The following is a 12,850-nucleotide window of genomic DNA, read 5'->3' on the forward strand; positions in this document are numbered from 1 at the left end:
GAGAATAAGCAAAAGGCTCGAAAACAGTCATTTCAAACGGGTGGAGAGATGAAAGTGACAGCATCAAAGATGGCCTGAAAAGCAGGGTTTCTGATTGGTGTGTGTGTGCGTGCACGTGTATTTTTAGTTGAGTTATATTACCCTATTTTGTCACATGATACTTTAAATTTGGTTTCATATTATATTATTATATTTCCCCCCCTCTTCCTTTCCCCCCTCCTCTTTTGTGTCAATATCACCTCTTTCTCAGGTGTGTGCATGTGTGTGTGTGTGTGTTGACCCAGACTCACTGATTGCTCTGTCACGGTAGAGTAATTGCTTGCTGTTTAATGAGGGGAGTGTCGCTGGATTCATCTCCCGTCTTCACTCACTGTACATCTGATGCTTGGCTGCACACCGACACGCTGCCACAAACACTCACACACACCTCTCATCTTTATGCGCTGATGAAGTACTTGATGATAAATTGCCACAATTCTGATCAACTTGGAAAATCATTATATTCAGAAGCCATGAAGAGGGGAAAAAAAAAAAGAAAACAAGTCCCCCATCGCAGGGTCAGACAGAGACAAAAGACGAGAGCTCATCTCATTTTTCTCTCATAACCCCTGCTGTTCATTAAATCATATGCAGAGCTACAGTACCAGCATCGCGAAGGGAACAATCAGGTACACTATTACCATATGCAAATTAATCTGCTTTCTTCCCTCGGCAGACAAAGTCTCATTGCGCACTTGAAATGTTAATATTTTCTCACAGCAATGTGTAATTTGAGCAAATGATACGATAAGAGCAATTACGGAGGAAGAGAAAGCTTTGAAGTAATACGTGATGAAGCATGGGGCTGTTGTCTGAGCGCCACAATCCAAATAAAAACTAATTTAAAGTCAACAAGGTAAAAAAAAAATAAAAAAAAGTGGAGTATTGCATTAGGCAAGAGGATAAAACAAAAGATTATCAGAGCCTGGGTCAATGGCACTTTGAAGCTTATTAAAGAATAAGGCAGCCATTATTCTTATTGTCAACAAATTGCACGAAACTGAGTGTCTTAGTTGTGTCTTTATGCTCTCTGATGTCTCTGTCTGTGGAACTCGGCTTCACTGGTTTGTACTTTAAAAACAGCAAAGCACTGTAGTTTTTCCCCCAACATTACTCAAACAGCAGAAAGTGGTAAATTTGTTTCGGGACTATTTTCAGCTGCAGATTAATCCACGTGCGGTGCATCAGCACGTATTTAGAGCAGCAGGAAAGGAATGTGTGGGATCAACTCAAAACAAAGCACAGTGAGCATGTCCAGCATAATGAAGGAACAAGTCACCCAGTGCGACGTGTGGCTGGGTGATGTGTTTTGAACTACAGTGGAGGTCAGTGGCAGAGAGGAATACGCCATATCAAGCTTTAGTGATACAGGATGAATTCATCATATTTATCATGAAATCACCGTGACTCCCCAACCACGTCACACTGCTTACTTCATCGCTCCTGATGGATAAGTGTCATAATGCTTTTGGCCGCTAAAGGTCCTTGTCACTTGTCAGTAATGGGCATTTGGGAAGGAGCTCTGAAATGAAATATGTCTTTCAGCGACCAAAATTCAAAATGCAGAACTGAAACCTGCTCCCACTCTCACATTGATTGACAAGTCCTGTAATTCATGAGATTTACAGCAGACAACAAATCTTAGCTGTTGATGTTTTCTGATACATGTTCGCCCATAATGCTTTTCTACACACCTTTTCATCTATGTATCACAGCTCATGTGAACATATAGCACTTTGAATTTCCGTGATCGAAGAATTACAGACTGGGCTCCACTGTGTGGCAGGTAAGTTCATTTTAAACATGAAATTATGTTTTATTGAATTCACCAAAAATAGTTCACTCTCTCACTGTTGTTGAACATAGCTTTGAAAACGGCTTGAAAATGTCACGTTTTGAATAGACAGAAGAACCAAGGACTTGAGACAAATAGCTCAGCAGGTTTTAGCCTTTCAGAGCTTCAAAAACCTTTCATTTTGTAAAAAAAAATGGCTTGGTTCTCATGTTATAGAGGCAATATTACCAATGAACAAAGGAAAAAGAACTGAATGAATAGAAATGCCACATAGAATTGCAGTGAAACCAAACTGAAACTATTTTGTTTGCCAAAATGGACAAACTGTCTCCAATCAGCTGGTGTGTTTTACAAAATCTATCCACAAATGTTGTAGGTGACACACACAGTCGTGTTTCCATCACTTTTGGGGACATTACATACTTGTATTTATTTCTTAGAGTTTGATCCTAACAATAACCACCACTTTCCTTAACCTAAGTCGTAAGCTTGACCCTAAAATTTGCTGTTATGGGGACTTGCGTTTTGTCCCTATAAGGCAGGCGAGTCCCCACAATGTGACTATGTAAACAGATTTATGTCCCCACAACACATGCACACACACACATGCACACACAGACAGGCACTTCAGTCAGTGCCATGTGTTTTCTCCACCCAGCAACCCCAGACTGTCCAAGCCCCAGGTTGTGCCACCGAGATGCCATCTGCCACTGCGGCTCTCACCAGCTCATGTGTTGTCACGAAGTTGTGAAAGTAAAAATTATGTGGCTTCACAGCGACATTGATGGATGTCAAATAAAGGAGAGTTGGCCCTGGAACCCTTAAAGCGGTCATTACAGTGCACATAAACCTCTTATCGCCGCAACATTTATCTGTCTCACTGTGACGAACCATAAATCACCACTGTGCCTCGTCTGCGATGCCAGGCTGATCCTGACAGACCTCCACCAGTGTGCCAGTATTCAGTGAGTGTGATCTCCAGGGTACGGCCTCCTTACCAGCTGCTGGCCTCGGGGTCCCCATCCCGCAAACTGCAGGACAGCATCATGCACTTCAGGGGGATTCAGGGGCCACGTTTCCCTGTGGAGACAACACATGAAAGAATCAATGCAGTATTTGTCTGTATGTGCACTACATGTACAGCGCACAGTGTGCATTTGAATATTAATGCACAGTCAGTGCAAGGAAGTCATGTGTTTTTTGGCTTGTTCCCTCACTATAGGCTTCATCAATCATCCACATTCTTTTTTTAGCACAGGCTGACTTTGCTTGGCTCGGTACAAAAACAGAGCAGTAGGGAAATAAGCAGACAAAGATGGATGAAAGGTAAAAGCAGGCCACGCTGAATGCAGCACATATAGCTAAACTGAACTTAAATGCATTGCCACAAAGGGGCAAAGAAAACAGATAAACGGGGCTGATGTCAGTGGACTGTCTACATCAGGTCAGGCCGAGGGCAGATGACACGAATAAGGCACACAGTGAGACAATGAAAGGTGGGTCTTACTGTGTCACAAGGCTGTAAATAATGTACTTGGCCACATAGGAGTGTTGGTAGATCTGCAGAGACAAACAGCGTCACAGTTAAGGAAGGCGAGCTTCTGCAAAAAAATGACACTGTGTGAGGAAGCACTGGGAGGGTTTCTCACCGGTTTCACTTCAAAGGCAAACAACACGTGTTGCATGTCTGGAGACACTTGGTACTTGGCGGCTCTGGATCTGTCCTGGATGGGATCAAAAACAAACTGGCAGTCGTAACACACCCAGTACAGCAGCGGCAGACAGTATACTTACAGCTTTTTGAGGTAAGCAGCGCTGGAGTAAGATGATACTCACAAACAGCTGGTTGGACACGATAACAGTGCTCTCCTTGGTGTCGACATTAAGCTTGACGACGTCCCCGTCCCTTGTACGATACAGCAGCTCATTGTCTGTAAATGACAAAAAAATAACCATCAGTCCAATATTCGCTCTCTTTTAGCTTTGTTTGGTCAGCAAATAGGAAAATCTGTCTCATTAAATCCACTACAATATGTTCGCTAGCTAGTCACGAACTCGTCTGCCATTTGCTCAGTTGATATTTGGAGCATTCCTGCTAAATTCAAGCAGTTGTTCCTCTTGTTGTTCTATTTAATACTGGCTAATTTGCTAACTGCTTTGTCTTAAGGACCGACTTACTTATTCCAAACATTTCCCGTTGGAAGACAGCCTTAAAAATGCTTTGAGCGTATATTACGTCCAGGCTGGCACTGAGCACATTCTGTCTGCTATAGTGCTGTTGTCCTTGTCATCCGGCTCTGTACACAACAAAAGCCTCATCTTTTATCAGAAGATTCTATTAAATGTCAGATTTGCTTTCTTTGATTTCCTTAACAATAAAAGAAACAGTGTTTTGAAAGCCAAGGTACAAGATTTATCACTCTTATGCATGTTTTGCTAGCATCTGGAGAGTGTCCTCATGTGGTTTTAAACTGTCTGGAACACAAACAGTCTCTGTTTAGAGATCAGATTGAATTTTACAACTCAAACAGTCCTCAGAAGTATCTCAGAACTCTTCTGTTGTGTTTAATGTTTAAAAAAAATGGCAAAAGAAATGCTCAATAAACGTGATTGCCTGGCTCAGGCCATGACGTACTAACCAAATGAATTTTTTTTAGCGACAGTGAAAATGTTCATCTTGTCAGAGCTGCACAGTTTGTTCAGTTCACTTTATTGCTGTTTTTCAGTGATGAGGGATGCTAACAAGAGCCGAGAATGTCAGTGAACACTAAGTCCAGGATGGAAAGCTGTAATTTCACAATTTCATGAGAAGGTCTGAGCTGGGAGTCATAAAGAGAAGTGATGGTGACTCAGTTACCAAAGATGATGCTTTTGTTCCCTCTGTAGACAAAGTAGATTCTCGTGAGCATATTTCGCCATAGACGTTTCTTGTTCATACCTCATTTTCATTGTTGAACAATATTCTATTCTTTTACTTCCCAAAAGCATGAATGCGTCAGACAGATAGCAGCAGTTCTTTGTTTTAGAGCTCAGTCTGAAGGTCGAATCCTTTGTCTTTGGATCCGAGTCTGTGGGAGAAACTAAGGGGTGAGTCCAAAGACTACTGAGGCAAGCAGTGATCAAAGAGCAATGGGGATCAATTACGCACTGCTGTGAATGAAGCCCACAAAATATTGATGAGGACTACTGAAGTGTGAGGTTGTCCCGTTGGGTTTCTTATCAGAAGGTCATTAGCACCAAATGGGAGTTGATTGCATTAACTTAACTGACAAGATGCAATGTCACACAATTGATTGCTGGGGTTTCATCAGGTGCTGAGGACGTTTTCATCACAGGTGTGAATGAAGGGCAGAGAAACACGGGAACTTAACTAATTATATGTTAATAAGCTGGTAATGTAAGTAATCAGGGGAACAGTCCGCACAGTGGAACACAAGGACAGATGTAAGGTCGTACTGTGTCTGTAAGCAGACACCTAGACATAAGAAGAAGACGGGAGTTTGCCTGTACTGTGTGTCTTCAAACACAGCAAAAACTTTTTATAAATACAACTAATTTTGATGCTCATAATAACTGTGTACTATGTCAGGCAATTTTCTCCACTAAACTGCAAAGTGGGACAACATGGCAATTTACCATCTCATTTAAAAGCTGTTTTGTACAGTAATAAGAAGTTGTTTCAGTCTGTCAGTTTGCTCTGAGCACACTCCATTGACAGAGGAAGACAGTGAGATGAGGTTGAAAGCCCCATCTCACAGATAAAACTTAATCCAGCATTTTAAAAGGTGATGCACAAGAATTACATTCAGGTCTGACACCGTCCTCTAATGAAGGAAATTTGGAAATCACTTTAGTTTTGGGCCAGATTAGTGAAATTTACTGAATAAAATGAATTTAATTGATTAAATATTACCTATGATAAATACCAGCAGCGTAAAAAAGACTTCCTGTGCCTTCATCATTCTTCTCAGTAGATGGATGATATAGTGTTAATATTACCTGAAGCAAAAAAGCATTTGCTCTATCACCACCTGAGTAGAATCAGGTTCATGTGATAAAAATCCACAGCGCTCTGCAAACAGTTTGCACTGCTGTAATTACATTATCACGGTATGGCTCAGCAGGTTTGCACAGGCTATACAATGCATTCCCTCGGCTGAGAATCCGTATATAGAGAAGCTACCAGAGAAAACATCAGGAAAAGAATAAGTGAAAGCGTGGCACCGTTCATAGAAACTCTGAACATAACCTCCTCCAGAGCAGGTTCAAGGATCCAACCTGGTTAAAAAGCAGCCACGTTCACGACATTGAAAAATTTAGGCTTTGCTGACAATGTTTGTTCTGTCTCTGAGAACCCCAAACCGACCTCTATATGAAAATCCAGATGCTAAAATACATGTGCACACAGCTGGAACAAAGTCCTCTCTGTTTGGAAACTCTTTCTAATTTTCAAACAAAAGTAAGTATTTCACCCTTGTATGACTGAAAGTTCCTCGTGCATCACAGACAAATTGAGCTATTTAATAGCAGTAGCAGTTGCAGTAAGTAGTTGCACTTGTCACAACACTGAATGCCATTGATGTGCACCGCGCACAATAAAATCCAATTATCCATATTCAACGAAGTTTCACTGACACAGCTTTTCATGCAGAAGCTGGAGAATATTTCAAGTACTTTTCCTGTCGAACACCAGGGGGCACCGAATCAGCTGATCCAACATTATGAGCTCAGGTGGCAGCTTCCTACTTGCTACACTGTCAAGGTTAGGGAGGCCACAGCAAACCTGTTCTAGTGCACATCTGCTCATTTTAGACCGTCTTACTGAACACAGAGTACACGGCATGCTGAGTCTGTAGTGCATACGAGATGAGCTGGATTTGTTTGCAATGGAGACAGAAAAAAAAAAAATCACAGCTAGAGTGATCTGTGTCGTTTTTGAGAAAAGATAATTACAGTTATCGTAAAAATAATCCCAACAGAGCTGTGATTTTTAATAACAGTCATTTTGGGAGCATTTCTGCTTTATTATTAGATAATGACAGCTGGGGAGAGACAGGGGAGGGAGAGTGGGGGACGATATGCACCAAGGGGTCCGGGCCGCTGCGGTGAGGATTCAGCCCTGATACATGTGACGCACTCTACCAGGTGAGATACCTGGCTGGAAGGTTTTTTTATGTAGAAGCTGATGGGAAAAGTGAACTGGTTTCACAGTTGCGTTCAGTTACATTACCCTCAGCTCTGTCTGGATATGTTCTACATGAGAGAAAGGTGCTGAATGCCAAACTATTCACTCACCGCTGAGCCATTTGGTGTCTGGGTCATGGATGTGAAGGTCTGGACCGAAAACATCCTCTACTGTCACTTTCTTCTTCAGGGCGAGGCTGTCATCTTCACCTGCCAAGCACATCACCAAAAGATAAATCAACATGCATAAATTACATATGGGTACAGCTGCTCACATGAATATCTACGAGTGATTCTTGATGAAAACTTCAAGAAGTCGTTCTTCACTCTTGTGAGTTATTAGCATTTCAAGTGCTAGCGCCACAGCAGAAGCTGAAGAAAGTCTTATAGCTTTTTCCATCAGCATGTTGCTTTGCTCAGGGGACTGCAGCCTCATACCAGAGACTGCCACCAGCTCACTATATTATACTTTTCTTCTATCTCTGGAGATAGCACCTCCAACTACTATTCACCGCTGTAGGTAGAGCAATTTAGAGCAAGGTACAAACAAGAAAGAGTCCCCAAGTATTGCACTATTGATCTGAGAGCATCAGTTCACGTCTGCCTGCCTCGTTTCCAGCAGCAGGGGGGGGACCACTCCTTCCATCCCAAAAACTCAAAATGAGATCTGAAGCTGACAGCTGAACTGCAGGTGGAGCAGACACCGGGAGGAACTTCTATCACACATTTGCGCAGGAAACAACCGTTAGACACAAGTTGTCAAGATGGCTGACAGCCCAGTGTTACTGTACAAAACCGTGCGTTGACAGATTCTTCAGCAGGCTTCATGTTGCGACGGAGCGACGAGATCTGAGTGTGTAAATACCATGTCAGACATTGTAAAGTGTTTATCGACTTCGCAGAAATTCTCTTGTCTGGCAAGAAGCTGCAGAGTTGAGGGAGAAAACTAATTTCCAACATGAGGCAAATGGTATCCCTGATGCTGTGCCAATCTGACAAATGGCTGGAGTTATTACTGCATAATCATCTCCATTAAACAGGCCTGAATGGCATTACACATAAAAAGGACCATTACCTAGTGAGACAGTGACCCCACCTTTGTGTAAAACCTGTACACAATCACCAACTGGAGAAAGCATGTCATCTGTAAAACCTTGCCCCCCTGAAACAAGGTTATCAAATTAAAATAGCTGTCTGTGAGAAAAAGCAGAAGAGGAGGAAGAAAGAGGTTTCATTTGAATTCAAAGCCCAGTCTGTGTGTGGAGTACGTGCACTGACTCAGGTGTGTGTGTCTCTGTGTGTGTGTGTGTGTGTGTGTGTGTGTGTGTGTGTGTGTGTGTGTGTGTGCATACTCCCTGTACTATAGGTTGTTTGCCTTTGTTTGTTTATCAAATCTTCCCAGACTTCAGTGGAATTTGGTGTAACATTACGCGATGACCTGTAAGGAACAATGTTGTGCCTGTTTAGTGTCTGTGTGAGTACACGCGTGCTGATTCGTCTGCCAAGGACATCACATTTAATGTCCTATTTGTTTGTCTTTTCACGACTTTTTCAAAAACTTAGCAGACTTGAATGTGATTTGGTGGAACGTTAAGAGCAAGAAACCCTGATTTGTTTTTGACGAGGATGCAGTTTTTAATTGATTTCTTTACATTGCAAAATAGACTGTTTTAAACCTTTAGACAGTTTGGTTTATTTCCTAAAACAACAGCATTTGTCACATTGTATCCCATGATTGTCTGGTGCTACATGTGTTTTGTTGCAGATCCAGTTCTAGTTAGATCTAATTAAAAAGCTCTTAAAACAATCAGTTAATATGATTGTGCAGCCTTGGCAGAGGTGTGTGGTCCATCATCTGAGGTGTGTAGAAAGATTTGCCATTCTCCATGTAAAGTCAAGGCTATGTGTAGAATACATGTATACTGAGGCAGAAGTATACAGGTACACAGGTGTGTATGTCAGCGCAAGTGTGAGCAAGTGACTACTGAGTGTCTTATTATCTTTGACAAGGAAATAATGATTTATATCTCATTTGTTTTTCTACTATAATGTCTCAAAAACAGATTTCAGTGACATTAGGTCATGTCCCACGAAACAGTGATTAGTATTTGGTTCTTGGTGAAGATCCAAAATTGCAAAATAGCCATTTTGGAGCATTTTAGCTTTTTTCCCATGAATCTAAAATGGTAGATTTGGCACTCTGTATGCCATGATTGTCTATGACTACGTGTTTTCTACAATTCTGTTTAATCCCTACTTTTTGAAAATGCTTGCTTTTCACAATTGGTTACAAGGTTACAAGGAGATTGTGGTTATGGCAACGATACTATGGTGAAGGTAAAGTGAGAGTCATGCAACGGAAACACCAAAGGTAGGGAAAGATCACAGTGACAGTCAGTAAACGTTTTTGCAGGTTTGTGCATCAAGGTGGGAGGTACTACATGCCCATGCACCACCCACACCGCCCACACCCTTACTTTTTGCCACGCTATAGAAAGAGCACACAGTTTTCTAAGCATTTTCTAATGCTTGATAAAGGTAGCAAATGTGTGGGTGTGTGTGCGTATGTTCTGTACATACGAGGGGTCAGCAGGATGACGGAGGTGACAATCAGGGAGCAGATGATGAGGATGACCAGCAGGGCGATGGCTATTCCTTTCCAGTTCCTCTGTGGCGGAGCACTGCCCACCAGGTCCTGAAAAACAACCCCACATATTACATTACACTGATGCACACACGCTCACTCATAAACACAAACACACACATAAAGGGGTTAAAAACATCCCCTTTCAAGCACTGATGTACTGATAAAATGATTTGTCGCAACAGGCTGGATTAGAGAGGAGCAATGACCTTCAGGTGCTGAGTTTTATTTCAAAATGGATACACAGCGTTTGATCTCATCATACATAAGACAGATGTATTTTATGCCGTCACAGCTGGAGCCAGGGATTGGCCAGAGGACAGCTCATTCTCTGTCAGACAGATGCCGCCGACTCAGCCACTTGTGTGCGATAACACTGGATCTTCCAGCTGCTCCCTGCTGCTTGCACACGAAGAGTCCCTGCAGCTTTCCCTGATAGCTGGACTGGAGCTACGGCTTCAACGCAGACACAACAGGCAGAATAATGAGCTGCTCTCCTCATACGGCCCAGCAGATGGTAGATGGCTAATCAGCGCTATTCAAAACACATATGCTGCAGAAATCCATAGGACATGCAAAACATTTTAACTGCAGAGGCGTGGGGGGCAGCAATCAGGTGGCCCCTGAAGACTCTCCAACGCTCCAACACAGATCTTAAACTGTTTCAATCTAGTGTGCATGAGTGCTTTACTGTGTGATTTAGCTACTGGGCCTTTCACAAACACACAACATTATCGCATTCTTGACATACTGTGTCCATTACAAAAGAACAGAAAGAGACAGTTTTCTGGAATAACTGTAGATGTAGATTAGCCTCATGAACTCCCAGCTGTCTGTAACTCCCTTTATAGCTGGCTTGAAGGGTTAAGGTCAGAAATCAGGGTTTCTGTCAGGTGTAATTCCTGTCTAATTACAGGCACACACATACATGCACATTAATTTCTCAGGTCACATTCGGCAAGGAACGTGAGCAGCTCCAGCCACCCGTATCAGCCCAGCTGTTGATATCCTTGTTAGCAATTAGACCTGGTCTCTGTCTGTCTGCAGTCAGCAGTCAAACAGTGTGCAGGAGCTCAGCGAACCATCCATGAGTTAATGAGGGGTGTGTGTGTGCATGCGAGACGGCTCAACTCTTCAGCTGAGATGATCCCCTTTCTATTTTTAAAGACTTTTAAATTTCTATGTTGCAAGTTACTTTCCATGTAAATTTTTAAAGTATACCAGTGTGTTTATCTGTGCCTGTGCGCTTCCACTGCCTTTCCACCGACTGTCTCTGCACAGTTTGTCTCACAGCGAAGCAAATCAATACTGAAGGCAGTGAGTACACAGAAAAACAGCAGGCACATCAATAAGCTGATTTATTGCTGCAGAGGCAAGAATTTTCGCGATAAGGTATATGGACTTGTATGCTGGATTCATAAGATATTAATGTCTGTGTGTTATCATACTCTAATAGGGAAGACATGCTGTTAAAGTTGTCTTCGATATCGGCAATCACTTCAGACCTCTGACCGAGCCGGAGATAAAACAATGAGATTCTTTGACAGGCATGCAGATAACAACCATGTTTCTGCATCTGCTTACTTGTTTTTCTGTATATGTGCACTGAAATCGGCAAACTGTTTAGTGCGAGCAGGTGATTTATATGCGGCCCCGTCCGGTATCCAGTTCAGCGCAGCCTCTACGTGACGGAGAGGCACAGATCGGTAAATGTGACAGCTGGAACAACGCAACACAACAGAGGAAAAGTGTCTCTCAGCAGAATATTTCCCGACACTTTGATGCCAGCCTGGGAGGCATGTGAGTAAATATTTAGTTCCAGTCATTTTTTTTCCACCCGTGACAATATCAGCACGCTCATTGTGCTGCAGCACAAGAGGGGCAAGGTAAAATTATTTCAGACAGCCTACTTTTCTAAGTCTTGAATACATCTCCCACAGGCCCCCGTGGGCCAATTCAGGCTGTGGAAATGTAGAATGCAGACGACTTGACGAGCAGGAGTGGTTTCCCTCTGGTGCTTGACATTTCTGAAAACGGACACCCAATTATTCAATCAGAGGTCAGGGAGCTTTTCCACCATTCAAATCAATAGGCAATCAAATACTGGTGGACATTTGGCTTTTTCACTGTGAAATCCTCAATAAAACAGCATCTGGTTGAAATGGATACGACCATTAACCTTCACCGTCAATATTCCTGGGTACATAACAGCAACTTGAGAAAGACGTGATCAATGTTCATCATGCTTTCTGTGACAAGCTAAGTGGTGGTCAACAGAGTCGTCAGGACGGCTGTCGCTGCTATTCGAACCATCCACTCAATTAACGAAAGCTATTTCAGAGAGTTCTGAGAATAGTTTCCACGAGGAAAAAAGGCTGCAGATTACATTTCTTCATTTCGCCGCTGAATCAGACCCACGTTAGTAGCAGATAGAGATGGTCGAACTGTGTGAAGTTTAGAGTTGAAAAGAACTAGTTTGTACATTGTGTTGTTGTCTGAAATGAAAAGTGTTTATAGTTGTTCCAAAAGGCTCCACTGGCTAAAAAGAAAAGAGAGGGAACGGTTTTTTTTTTTGAGACATTACGGAGGTAACGGCACACATTTTCAGCCTCCTTCAGGAAGACGTTCATTATGTTGTACGCAGATGTTCACATTATAAGTGACAGAAATAGTTAGACAGAGAGGGGAGGGCACCTTTCTCACCTCCAATCAACTGGCCAGTCACGGTGCAGGGGGGGGGTATGTGGTTGTCGCATCATTGGTTTAAGAAAGTTACAGAAATGGTCAGACACAGACCCCCTAATCAGACATATGAGGGGAGTTTCCGAAGCTTTCCGACCACACATCAAGCAGTTCTGATGAAGCATACTGGCAGCTTGAAAGGCCAAATCTGACCTGAAGGAAAGAATTATTGATGCATTGATTTGTAAGCCTCACCTTAATGTCTAATGGCTAACAACTTTATATACTGCTGGCTATCTTAACCTATAATAATACATCAGCATTTATTAGTGGATTACATTTTGTATTATTCATTAGGATCTCTCCCTATCTCACAACTTCAAAGGGCTGTTTGAACTGTAAAGTTTACATTAGAACTAAGTTTAGGTTAGGCTAGAGTAAGGGTTAAAAGGTTAGGGGATGCAGGGAATGCCTGTAAATGTAAAGTAAGTAAATGATGGTCCTCA

General features: G+C 42.4%; 1 protein-coding gene across 2 annotated transcripts in view; it reads right to left on the reverse strand.

The window, feature by feature from the left end:
• Positions 1 to 12,850, reverse strand: part of LOC143329410 (A-type potassium channel modulatory protein DPP6-like) — a 58,262-nt gene that overhangs the window by 13,543 nt on the left and 31,869 nt on the right. For both annotated transcript variants that reach the window (XM_076745275.1, XM_076745274.1), the window contains exons 2-7: positions 9,599 to 9,713; positions 7,130 to 7,228; positions 3,671 to 3,765; positions 3,484 to 3,558; positions 3,342 to 3,394; positions 2,833 to 2,914 (exon numbers count right to left, since the gene is read on the reverse strand). In XM_076745275.1, coding sequence (XP_076601390.1) covers positions 2,833 to 2,914; positions 3,342 to 3,394; positions 3,484 to 3,558; positions 3,671 to 3,765; positions 7,130 to 7,228; positions 9,599 to 9,713 — 519 coding nt within the window. The remainder of the gene's footprint in view (positions 1 to 2,832; positions 2,915 to 3,341; positions 3,395 to 3,483; positions 3,559 to 3,670; positions 3,766 to 7,129; positions 7,229 to 9,598; positions 9,714 to 12,850) is intronic.

This window comes from Chaetodon auriga, chromosome 12 (genome assembly GCF_051107435.1).
Source record: "Chaetodon auriga isolate fChaAug3 chromosome 12, fChaAug3.hap1, whole genome shotgun sequence".
NCBI lineage: Eukaryota > Metazoa > Chordata > Actinopteri > Chaetodontiformes > Chaetodontidae > Chaetodon > Chaetodon auriga.